Source organism: Prionailurus bengalensis, chromosome D3 (genome assembly GCF_016509475.1).
Source record: "Prionailurus bengalensis isolate Pbe53 chromosome D3, Fcat_Pben_1.1_paternal_pri, whole genome shotgun sequence".
NCBI classification, from domain to species: domain Eukaryota; kingdom Metazoa; phylum Chordata; class Mammalia; order Carnivora; family Felidae; genus Prionailurus; species Prionailurus bengalensis.
The window spans coordinates 31,755,531-31,768,790 of record NC_057356.1 but is presented as its reverse complement, the minus strand read 5'-3'; the positions used below and the strand labels follow the sequence as shown (position 1 = coordinate 31,768,790).

The 13,260-nt window shown below is 36.2% G+C and overlaps 1 protein-coding gene across 2 annotated transcripts in view; it reads left to right on the top strand.

Moving 5' to 3' along the window:
- The window catches only part of SEH1L (SEH1 like nucleoporin), a 34,043-nt gene extending 21,312 nt beyond the window's left edge, over window positions 1-12,731 (top strand). Inside the window, exons 5-9 of one of the 2 annotated variants that reach the window (XM_043559426.1) lie at window positions 2,104-2,202; window positions 6,589-6,729; window positions 7,459-7,616; window positions 9,196-9,346; window positions 10,420-12,731. In XM_043559426.1, coding sequence (XP_043415361.1) covers window positions 2,104-2,202; window positions 6,589-6,729; window positions 7,459-7,616; window positions 9,196-9,346; window positions 10,420-10,432 — 562 coding nt within the window. In that variant the 3' untranslated portion in view covers window positions 10,433-12,731. The remainder of the gene's footprint in view (window positions 1-2,103; window positions 2,203-6,588; window positions 6,730-7,458; window positions 7,617-9,195; window positions 9,347-10,419) is intronic. The other variant, XM_043559425.1, reaches the window with a different exon arrangement.
- The last annotated feature ends 529 nt before the right edge of the window (window positions 12,732-13,260 follow it).

The following is a 13,260-nucleotide window of genomic DNA, read 5'->3' as shown; positions in this document are numbered from 1 at the left end:
GCTGATCTAACACAGTATTTTCTCCATGAGGCACGTTGTATAGTCTTCTTGCTAAGCATAGAAACTAGACTGCACTTCAGTACTACCCATGGGGGCCATTTTAAGTAGTGAAATCACCAACACAAAGCGCAAAAATATGAAAAGCATGGTGGTGAATAGAAGGCAACACTTGTTTTCAGCATGAGAGCTGAAATAAGAAAGCAGAACCTTATCTTGTTCGATCTCATTATGGACTGCGTGGGTCAAATGACTCAAATTTTTTGCAGAGCTGCTGCAGGCATGTTCATGGGTGACCACGAAAGTCCCAAATATTGAATTGGGGGGGGGGGGGAGGGTTACAAACAAATTTTAGTAAGTAGGCCAGTTTATAAATAAAGAACCTGCAAATAATGAGGATCAGCTATATCTACTTTCTCAAAGATCCATTTGTATATCTTGGTCTTTATTTTCATGCTTTTTGTTTTCCTTGTGTGTTAGTCTTATCTATTTGTAGTTATGAACAAAAGACTATTATGCCTAGTAGAGAAAACAGGTATTGGTATTTTTCTTCTGCTAGGTGCTCTGTTTTCTTAGTAGCTCACTCTCTTACCTAGGGGTTGGCTGAGTTTCATCTTAGGTGGAGTGTGTTGGCAGGATTTCCTTGTAGGGAGTATAGACCAAGGGAACTGAGAAAAACAGGCTGGGGTACCCCAAATTGCCAAAGTCAGGAGGACTTGACTTTTGGGATGGGGCACCTTAATGTGTTTTGTTCCTTCTGTTCCTCTCCCTGCCAGTTTTGGAGTGCTGTTTTATTTCAGGGTCTCTTTCCTGTTAAGTTTTGATCATCTCACTTATCCTTCCTCAGACTCTCTTTAGCTAGAGCCTAGTTAGCTGCCAGCTAAGGGGTCTTCTGATTGCAGTTCTTTAAATGAATCATTTCATGATTGCCCCCTTACTCATTCCTGTTCTTTGCATGTATTGAGGAGGCTGGAGTTTGTGGAATTTCTTCCTTACTGATACTAATAGAGCTCTTTGCTTGTCCCCCTTGCATGTCTTCTTTCTGCTTCCTGTCTTCCTGGAATTCCTTTAAATTTCTTGATTTCTGATGGCACATTGATATCTAGGACTATTATGATGGTGTTATTCTTTCATCATTTCCATGGAATCTTAGGAGGGAGGGGAAGGAGATGTAGGTGATCAATCTACTTTTTTTTAATTGCCACATTCTGTTTTCACCTTTATGAAGTTGGCAGATGACAGTGTCAAGGTCAGATGTTAAACAAGGGGTAATGTTGACAGAGATATTACTTAATTTGGGTGAGGAAAGCAAAGGAAATCAATATTGAGGTAATTAGGTATAGAAATGAAGAAAATAATGTAACCTAGAGTTTATTTCAGTAGAGTTCATTATCTTATTACTTCTCTTGGCTTTTTAAAAATGAATCTAGAGAAGAGAATGACATGTGGGTAGCATGCTTTCTTGAGGTGTGGTCTTTTTCTACTTTTTCTCCTTTTATCAGGATTTCTTATTTATTTATTTATTTATTTATTTATTTATTTATTTATTTTTAAGTTTATTTGTTTTGAGAGAAAGGGCCCGTGCGGGGCTCTATCCTACAAACCTTGAGGTCATGACTTGAGCCTACTGAGCCATCTAGGAGTCCCCAGGGTTTCTTCTTTTTGTACAAAGCACTTAAAATCTTTTTGTCATGAATTGGTCACTGTAGGGTTGCTTTTTATTCCATAGTGAATGACCAAATCTTTCAGGAAGAAAAATTCTAAGACCTCTTGGCTGTCGCCTTTTTTTAAAAAATTTTTTGTTTGTTTTTTTGGCTTTTTTTTTTTTAAATCTACTGAATGCTTGAAACCTTTTCTTTTGGGAAAAGAGCTACTTTTCTGTCAGCAAGAGGGGCAAGAGGATGGTATTATCTGTCCCCACCTTGAGCATTCTCAAGGACACACCCTCCCAAGGTGTGACTGTGTCAGATACATGGTGGGGATCTAGTCACAGTAGTGGCATACTTACATGTGGGTTGTAGAGCTACTTGATGCCAGGTTTTTTCTAATTCTTTGAATTAGATGTATATTAACTTATGTAAAATAGTTTTTACTCTTCATTTCTAGCTCTCGTGCTCATTCCCCCATGATAGCTGTAGGAAGTGATGACAGTAGTCCAAATGCAATGGCCAAGGTTCAGATTTTTGAATATAATGAAAACACCAGGTTAGTACTGTTTGGTCTTAATTATTGTTCTTAATTGCATTTGATTTTTTAAAATGTTATTTCTTCATTCACTGAATTATGCATCATTCATTACATATTTACTAATTTCCTAGGCTATGTCAAGTTCTGTGCCAGGCTACCATAATATAAAATTGAATGGTATAGAGGAAAAGGTGACTGATTTCATAATATGTACCATCTTGCAGAGAAAACAAACAAAAATAGTAAAAAATGGTGATGAATTTTATCAACTGGGAGAATCAGGATGTTAAGGGCTTACTACACCTTGGGAGAGGGGGCCAGGAAGGTTCACTCCAGACAAGACTTACAGGATGAGTGAAAAGTAAAGTGTTAAAGAGGGGAAAACATTCCAAATGGAGAAAACTACATGTGATAATAAGGTACATGAACAAGATAAAACCAGTATGTTTTTATTGTAGTTGAAATGTAATAGGCAAAAGGGAGTATGTGAGAAATATGCAAGGCTTATATCTGCCCGACCTAGTGTTTTGTGTTTCGATTTTATGGGTGATATGAAGCCATTGAAAGAGTTTTAAGTTGGGGAATAATAGGGTTGGATGGTAGTTAAACTCTTCCATAGGTGTGAAAAGTATTTTAGAGGGCAACATGAGTGGATTCAGTGATTGGGTGCTGTTATAACAGTCCAGGTGGGAGATTATAGTGGCTTTGGCATAGAGTAGTGACAAATGGGGATGGAGAGAAGTGGACAGTGAGAATAAGAAATGGTATCAATAGAATCTGATGACTAGATTTAGAAGGTGAAGAAAGGGAGATCTGTTGAGATGATTTTCAAGGTTCTGGCTTAATAATTCAATGGGTGGTATGTGATTTCTTAAAATAAGGACATCTGGAAGCAGGACACATTTGGGTAGAGTATAGCAGCATGTGAAGTAAAGTCTATTTTGGGTCATGTTGAGATACCTGCAGTACTTCTGAGAGCTGTAAGCTGTGTGTCAGAGGTGTTCTCAGATCTTGTAGGAGAAAAGAGCACCCATCAGTTGATCAGGTAGGCTTCACATGTGCTAGGTAACAAGCACATGGGTCTAGGAGTCAGATGCTGGGTAGGGCCAGAAGTGGAGGAGAAGAAAGAACTACAGTTGTCCCCCTTATCCATAGGGGATACGTTCTAAGACCCCTAGTAGCTGCCTAAAACCTCTAATAGTACCAAATTCTGTGTCATCTGTGTTTTTTTTCTATACATACATACTTACGATAAAGTTTATAAGTTAGAGTATTAGATTAACAATAGCTAGTGATAAAATAGAAGAATTATAACAATACACTGTAATAAAAGTTATGTGATTGCAGCCTCTCTCTTAAATCTTTTTGTGCTGTATTCACTTCCTGTGACCATGAGAGACGATAAAATGCGTATGTGATGAGATGAGATAAAATGCCTATGTGAGTGATGTAGGCATGCTGACCTGACGGTAAATCCGGGGCATCATCTTCTGGATGTAAATTTCATTGTGGGTAACAAACCGTGGAAAGCGAGACTGTGGCTAGTAGTGGGACCAGTATATTTTAATTCCTGTGGACTCTGCATTTCAGAATGTTACTAGGAGTTTTGAGGGGTTCTTACTCCAGCCCTCTACTTCCCAGATTCTTGATTTCTTCAGAGAGACTTTTTACAATAGTGCTGTCCAGTAGAACTTGCTGCACTGATGCAAATGCCCCGTACTTGTGCTAGCTAATGCAGTGGTCACCAGCCACATGCCACTGTTGAAGCTTGAATGTGACTACTATAGCTGAAGAACTGCATTTGTTCATTTTTATTAATTTAAATTTAAATAGGCACATGTGGCTAGTGACTGGAGTATTGGCCAGCACAGTTCTAGAATATAGGAACCTTCCTTTAGAACTTTTTGAGGCTTTCATAGCCTTTTAAGCTATTAAAGCTATGAACCACATCACTAGCACTTCTTAAAGAGGCTTTATGAAGAGTTAATACTGTTAAAGTGATTTCTTTCAACCTTAGCTGAACAGAATGAATTTGGAGGCATAAATCTAAAACTTTGAATGTGGGACCATTTCTAAAACGTAGGAGAATGAAACTACTTCATAAATAATATTTGAGTAAAGGGATAAATAACTTGCAAGTTAATTCTGAAAGAATATACAGGGCAGATAGAAAGTACCTAAAACTTAAAAGAATTCAGTGATAAAGATAATCCAAAGTTGTGTATAAGTCTCTTAGCAGAATAAATCTAGATTAGGGGCTGGATTCCCTGTATTTGCTCCTGTAACAAGGAGCCTGGCAGTGGAACAGTTCTGGGGTTAAGTGGCTCACTTGGTGCAGTGATGACATCAGAGTTTTTGGTATTTTCCTTAGTCATCCTTAGTGTGTTGGTGACAGCTCCCTCTTAGGATCACAAGAGCATTTCCAGGTTTCACATGCAGATACAAAGAAGGGCATTGGCTTTTATGTATCTTTTTGTATGAGGGAGAGAAGAAAAAGTTTTCTCGAAGCACCTTAGCAGCTTTTTCATTGGGTCCCACTGACCAGAATTGGGTCACTTACTGTGCTTTAGCTGCAAGGGAGTAGACAGCAAGTGCCAGGCATTTTCTGCATCTAGAATGGCCAGGAAGTGGCACTGGGAAGGTAACTGTGTCTGTGTGTGAGTGTATGTGGGATTGAGTTAGGAAGTTACCAGACCTTTTAAGATCAGCCATTTTGGGGATGGTCCTTGTCTGTTTCTTTGAAGTAAGAGTTGTTCAAAGTTGTTATACAGATTGAACATGTTACGTGGAGGCTATGTGATAGTGGAGTATGTAGCATCCAATTATGAATACCTAACTGAGCTTTCTGTAAGTAATAGTAATAGTAGTAACAAATAGAAAACATTTGTCGAATTTACCAGTATTGGATATATTTATTTCTATTGGTGAACGAAAATATTAAGACAGACCTAGTCTAGATAATAGTACAAGTGCCTATATTTATACAGGTTATATGGAATTTTCACATACATTATGAAATTTGAATTCTAACAATCACCTTATGAGGAGGGTAGGTAGCTTTTATATTATCACCATTTTATGAATGAAGAAACAGATCAACAAAGTAAAATGACTTGTCTAGGATCCAACACAGGAGTTATGACCAGACAGTAGAAGCAGCAAGGGTGTGGATTAGATTACTCAGGATGATCATGTAGGGGAAGACGAGGTCAAGGAGCCTTGAGGCATGTGCTAGCTTGGAGACATTTGGGGAAAATGTTGGCATGAAAAGAAGGCCAAGCATAGATTTGTTGGGAACACCAGTATATTAGAGGAGGGTAGTGACAAGGTAAGAGAGGTACCTCTCTCTAACTCCCTCTGTTACATACAGGGTTATGTGCTTCATTTCTGTCCCTGATATTGAACTTACAATGGAGAAAAACATAATAGAAAATTCTTATCTGTTGTCTCCTTCATTATCTTCTCCGTTTGCACATGTAGAAATAGAATTGTAAGGATAAACAGATTTCAGTATAGTGCCCTTTATTACCACTAGAAGAACTCAGTTCCTCCTGTTATCAAATTCATTTTCCAATTTATACTCAAGTACTTAGGAAATTCAATTACCCTTTTCTTGAAAATAGATATTAATGGCTAATAAATCAGCATCTCATCCTTTTTTTTTTTTTTTAAGTTTATTTATTTTGAGAGAGAACGTGGGCAAGCAGGGGAGGGGCAGAGAGAGAGGAGAAATAATCCTAAGCAGGCTTCTTATTATCCGTGCAGAGCCCAGTGTGGGGCTCAGTCTCACGAACTGCGAGATCATGACCTGAGCTGAGATTAAGAGTTAGCAACTTAACTGACTGAGCCACCCAGGTGCCCCAGCATCTCATTCTAATTAGTTTTGTTAAACTGTTCTAAGCTAAACTTACAAAATCAAAGAACAAAACCTGGGGGCTTTATATTAATTTTCCAGGGCTGCCATAATAAATCACTACAAACAAAACAATTTGTTCTCACAGTTCTCGAGGCCAGAAATCTAAAGTCAAAGTGTGGTCAGCACCATGCTGCTTCCACAATTCTTCCTTGTCTCTTAAGGCTTCTAGTGGCTTCGGGAGGTCCTTGGTGTCTGGCTGCATAATTCCAATCTCTCCCTGTTTTCACATGGCTTTCTTCTCTGTATCTCCTTTTCTGTCTTTTATAAGGATGGTCCAGGATGATCTTGTCCTGAGATCCTTAGTTGTATACACAAAGACCCTTTTTCTAAATTAGGTCACATTCAGTTTCTGGGGGTTAGGCCTTGGTCATACTATATATATATACTGCAGAGGTAAACACTGTTTCATTGTGAACAATGTAAAAAATGTGTGGATTTTTAAAAATTTTAATTCCTGAAAATTTTAACATAAATTGTTTTTTTATTAGGAAATATGCAAAAGCTGAAACCCTCATGACAGTCACAGATCCTGTCCATGATATTGCCTTTGCTCCAAACTTGGGAAGGTCTTTCCACATTCTAGCCATAGCAACCAAAGATGTGAGAATTTTTACATTAAAGCCTGTGAGGTGAGGTTTTGAAGCAATTACTAATTTAAAAATGCTCTTAACTCATGATTATTTTCATTTGTGGAAGAGAATGAAGAGGCAACTGTGATCTGAAGAATGGATTCTTCAATGAACATTTTATCTATAAATATATGAGTTTTGGGGATGGGGAATTGAATAAAGATAGGAGATTTATGTTTTCTTAATTGCATTTTATTTAGGCTACTGCGATGAATTGGATCCTCTGAATATATTTGGTACTGTGTAAATGTTTGAACAAATGCGAGGTGTCAGGTAACTTAGGGACAATTAAATTAGCTCAGACATTCTTGTGAATGTCTTTATTCAGGCTTTAATTTTGGAATTGTGAATTTCAGTTCCTTTTTTTCTTCCTTCCCCCCTTCTATTCTTCCCTTCCTACTGCTTTCCTTTTAAAATTAATTGTTATGTATTTTATTCCTCAACTGTGTTTGGGTGAATAAAGCCTCTTTTGTTGTTCCTTTCTTTCATGAAATAATCACTGAATAATTTTTATGTGGTAGGATCATGCCAGGTTCTGGAGAATCAAATGAAAGTGACATGGCCCAGCTCTCAATGAGTTAAGGTGGGGGAGTATGGGAGGGAACGTGGTAGTTTTAGAAATGAACATAATTATAAAATAATATGGTAAGTGTATGTATTTTTTTTATTTAGAACCATGTGTGTAAAATCTTTTCTCAGCATTTCTCAGGAAAATCTTTTTATTAATAGGAAAGAACTTACCTCCTCTGGTGGACCAACAAAATTTGAAATCCATATAGTGGCTCAGTTTGATAATCATAATTCCCAGGTCTGGCGAGTGAGTTGGAATATAACAGGAACAGTGTTAGCATCTTCAGGAGATGATGGCTGTGTAAGATTATGGAAAGGTAAGGTTTTAATGAAAGGATTGTTGCTCTATGTTGCTACTTAAGAACTTTCATTTAGAAATGTAAACTCGGAAATATTTTGGAAAAAATGATCTTTCTACACTTATTTTCAAATTAATGTCTTATATTTGTGTTATTTTGAACCTCCATCAGTTTACCTAGTTCATGGCAGTTAATGACACTTGAATTGTTTTTTAAGTTTCCATGTGGATCTCCTTTTAAAACTAAAAGTAATTGTAACAGAATATGCAGTATCTCCAAAAGGTACCGTTTGCTATGTGTGTAACTTGTGTGACTGCTCTACAAACACAGGATAGGGGTATAGACATCTCTTATTAAATAATTGCTCTAGCTAACCAGTCCTTAATAGGAGAAAATCCAGTATCATCTCCACTTCTTCTCTGCAACTCTCGAAAGTTCAAGAATCTTCTGGCCACTGATTCTGAAAGTTTCTTGTAAATGGCATGCTGAGTGAGAATTCGGTCTAGTAACTTGATGCTAGCTGTGGTTGCTGTAGCATGGTCTACATTTTTCCATGGACGTTTATCTACTGGGTGGAGGTGTCCTTGGTCCTTGTCCCACTCTAGTCAGTGGCATCCCATATAACCTATAGCTTAGCTCATGTACCCGGAGTAGTTACTGTTTCTCAAAATGCAGTTTGGCTGAGTCTCCCATGGTCAGTTTTAGGCTGTGGCAGAACCGGCCCAGACCTCCCTTTCCTCAGTATCATTTGCTGTCAAGGGCTTTGCTTCTCTTTCTTGCCCCTGGTCTTTTTTTTTTTTTTTTTTAAATTTTTTTTTTTTTTTTTTTTTTTTAACGTTTATTTATTTTTGAGACAGAGAGAGACAGAGCATGAAGGGGGGAGGGGCAGAGAGAGAAGGAGACACAGAATCGGAAGCAGGCTCCAGGCTCTGAGCCATCAGCCCAGAGCCTGACGCGGGGCTCGAACTCACGGACCGCAAGATCGTGACCTGAGCTGAAGTCGGACGCTTAACCGACTGCGCCACCCAGGCGCCCCACTTGCCCCTGGTCTTTAGTCAGGACCACCCAGCTTCACTCCAGCAGGCTCCCTAACTTGGGTTTCCTGGGCTAAGGGTCTCCAGTGACCTATTTTGTATTAGAAGAATTAGGCCATGTTGGGTTAGCCACTCAAACCCCAAAGGGGTCTGTCTCTGAGGACATTAAGTACCCACATGACTTACACTTGCATAACCAAGAAGACAGCTCCATAACCCTACATATACAAGTAATCGAAATTCATTATCATGAAATGAAGAATTTATTTTGATATTAAAGTTAATGTGGTAGCTTAGAGAATTGTCTCTGTTAATATTTGTCTTGTAAGGAAAGGAAATGGTAGAAACTTTGTTTTTTAAATTAGTAATTTTTCTAAAACTTTAAAAAATAATTGGTAAAATTGAGATACGTATTTCATTTAAAAAATGTCTTTAACATTTATCTTGAGAGATATGTAGTCCTGTTTTGTTTTTTTCATTGTAGTTTAAGAATTTGAACACAGATTTGTGTCCTTGAACAAAGCTATTAGCCATGTTAATGTATTTGACCATTTTCCTTTCAGCTAATTATATGGACAATTGGAAGTGTACTGGTATTTTGAAAGGTAATGGGAGCCCTGTCACTGGGAATTCTCAGCAGGGAAACTCAAATCCTTCCCTAGGTTCAAATATCCCAAATCTTCAAAATTCATTAAATGGATCTTCTTCTGGCAGGTAGGCTGTTTTTGTGGGAAAACTAGAAATTATCTCCTTTTTAAAATCATTCTGATAGCCAGACTAAAGGTGTGTAATTTCATGGATTTTAAGATTGAATAAAGAAATTCATACACAATTATAATACTAGAAAAAATTCACTTTGTTAGCTCTGTATTTAGCTTACATAGTCATAATATTTATTAGTTAGATTGTTAAGCCATTAAACAAACTAAATTATATTCTGAAATTTAGTGGTCCATCAGAAATGTTTATAACTTAAAGATTTTACTTTGCTTCTCAAGTAAGATGAAGAGCAAATCTGGGATAATGCTGAGGATTTTAGTCCTAGATGAGCATTGGTATGTTAGTGGTAGTAGTGTAGCCTTTGAATTAGGTCAAGCTGAAATTTTCAATAAAATACATTAAGCCTTTGTAGATGAGAGTGAGTTAAATGTGTTTTGTGGGTGTTGGGTGTGTGTGTGGGTGTGTTTAAACCTTTAATGGAGATTGTAAGAGAAAATGGTAAATTGTGATTTCTTGATTTTTAGAATTTTTAATATATTTTAGATTCTTGTTTATCTTGACAAACAATGTGATCTGAAGAGTCATCCTTTGTTTTCATATTCAGATTTCAAATATGTGAATTTTTAAGATCAGCTTATTTTAATATGCCTTTGTGAATAATTTGGAATACGATTCAGGAAACTTCAAAGCATGGTCCTTATTAACAAACTGTCCTGTGGTTATTCTGTTGTCATCTTAGAATTCTATTTAAAATTTCTTCAACTATTTTTATAATGTTAAATTTTTATTTAAAAAGTCCTGTTTGATTTTGAGATTTAAGTATTTGCATGTAAACAATTTCAGGTTACCACAGAAGAGATCAGATTATAAAAATGATTTCATGAAACAAAGGATACTACTGTTAATTAAAAAAAAAAAAATCTGATTTTTGGTTGCTGCCTGTACTGTGTATATTCTTTTGTAAAGAGCTTTGAAGTTTTGATCTGTATTCTTATTGTGCCAATAACCGTGTGTGTTAGATCTGTGATGCATTTTCCCTTCTCCATTTGTATTATGTCCTTTAACAGAAAGCACAGCTGAGTACCAGCTAACTGGAGTAACTTTGCTGTTTTGCTGCTTGTTGCATGCACACAGGAATGGAAAGCGAGCTCCTTTTCCCCTTCCCCAGCGCCGTTTGACCTCTCCCAAGATACACCAGCAGCCTGCTTACTACTAAACGCAATCCAAAAGGCCTTTAAAAATACCGTGTATATCATTTTTTTTTTGTACTAGCCAGTTTATTGACACTATTTGAAACTTTTGAAATATAAATGGAGAGGCTTTTTGTTGAGACATTGTCACCAAAACAATTTTTTGAAATGTTCCCGAAACTAACATGGGTTTAAAATTAAAAGGATTGTTACTATCCTTGTTAGTAGTTGGGAGGAGGGAAAATACCACTTTATTCCATTTGGAGAATATAGGCTTATTTCTTTTGTTTTCTAAAACAGCGAAAATGATGAATTTTTATAATTTTAATTTGAAGATTGAATAAATATTTTTCATAAAGATTGTTTTGAGTGCTAATCTGTTTATTACCTTTTGTAGAATTGGCTTATACATGATATTATTTAATACAACTCTGTCATTTCTTTGTAATATTTAAAAAATATTAGTAAAGGAGTGAGAGAAGTAGTAGTGAAATGAAAGTAATTTGACTGTACAGTTTGTGGCCAAATTAAACATATGGTATTGCTTCATTTATAATATGGTAGTAAAATGAAAACATCTTTGTAAGTTTTCAATTCATATTCACTAAAGAGCTAAATGTTTCTAATATGTGTTTGTATATTTTTTATGGTGTAATTCCATGGCTTAAGTTTTCCTTCAAGTCAAAATTTGGAAACATACTTAAGAGGAGCAGTTAAAAATTTGCTGAAATTGTGCATGCACATTAACCTCCACATTCCAAGCCTCAGGATTTTAATTTAGTTGGCTGCTTCATTTAGTTCATATTCTTTAGAACTTTGACCTTGATGACAAAGCTATAAGTCTTTGTTTGCTAATGTGCTTAAGTATTACGGGTAAGTTATAAAATGGCAGAAGAATAACAATGGGACATATTCTTTGAGCTCTTTTACTTATCAAAATTTTGTACTATTTAAAGTTTTTGCAGAAAAGCAGCTAAGTGTTTTCAAAGATTGTATTTCTTCAGAAGTATATTGCAATAGCTGGCCATACTTTGTGAAAGTATATTTGGATTGGTTCTCAGTGTCCTGTATGCACTACAAAACATGTGCCTGCTGCTACTACAAACGAAGCATTGCTTAAAATAAAAAGCTTATTAGATTTGTAAATTTCCAGGATCGCATCAAATATGTTTCTGAAAGATTAGAAAATGTTTTAAATTATAAAATGTCTTTTTTTGTAACATTCATACTGATAATTTTTTTTAACATTTTAAGTTTAACAGATTGTATTTCTTTCTTTCAAGTTTCTATACTTGCTTAAGCAAGCTTGATTTGAGTAAGGGTCTTGATTTTTGCGATTATGTTCTGTTAGTTTTGGCATGAATATACTAAAGCTTTTTTTTTCCAGCATGTGTTTTCTCCTCTTTGGTTCTCTTTGTATTTACTACTTTTCTCTTTTTCTTCTGTTTTTTTTTTCTTTTTTTTTTTCTGTTGTTTTTGTTTTGTTTTGGTGTTTTGTTCCTGTCTTCATTGTTTCAGGTATTTCTTTCCCCCTCTGGATTCCCCACGGGCTGGATCGAGATGGTCCAGTTATGCCCAGCTCCTTCCTCCTCCTCCTCCTCCTCTGGTAGAGCACTCTTGCGATGCTGACACTGCCAACCTCCAGTATCCTCACCCTCGCAGACGATCTCTCTCTCGGCCTCTTAATCCCTTACCTGAGAATGAAGGGGTTTAAAACACTGATTTAACACTTAAAGGCCTTATTCAAGTGCTTGTAAATGCTTTCATTCCTGGCTGCTTTTTGTTTTTCTTCATTTTCTTTCAGAAGATTTTTCTAAGTTAGGGTCCGTCTTGCATGTATTACAACCAGAACACAGTGTTTGGAACCTAAATGTGTTTGTGCTTCTGCATCAAAGGAACATTTGCCTCACTGGTTGATAACCTTTGATGAAATGCGATAAGTACAAGTAACGTGAACTATGAGATTTACAGTAGCTGATTTCACTTTCAAAGTGCCTATTCGTTTTATCTTGAACTGTTATGGTGTTAATTTTCTTATGGTTTGTCATTCTGGTTAATGTGAAAGCATATCATAGAGTTCACTTTGCCTTTGAGACATATTAAGAAATGTTTTAAAATTTACAGGCTAATGTTGGATCTGACTAGTTTGTAAAATAAATCATTCCTGTGTATAAAGCAGCAAAACATAATAATGGACTCTGGTTTTTTTTTTTTTTTTGAAAGGAAATTGCCTTTTACTACTTGGAATTACTGTTTAAAGCTTTTGTAATTATTTTCCAAGTAGATTATTTAATAAAATATATTTTAAAAGATATGAATCTGTTGCCTTATGAAAACAGAATGAACAGCTGGCCCTTGAACAACATGGGTTTGAACTGCACTCATCCACTTATACGTAGATTTTTTTCAGTAAATGCAGCATGGTACTGTAAATGTAGTTTCTCTTCCTTATGATTTTCTTAATAGCATTTTTTTTCTCTAGCTTACTTTACATGTATAACATACGAAATAGGTGGTAATTGACTGCTTATGTTACTGGTAAAGCTTCTAGTCAACAGTAGGCTATTAAGTAGTCCAAGGTTAGAGTCAGATTTTTGATTGTGGGCACATTGGCACCATCTAACCCCTGCGTTGTTTAAGGGTCAACTATATTCTATTTGTTAGACGGTAAAGCTTATATCTCCTTATACAATGTTGAAAAAAAAATCCAAACAATCA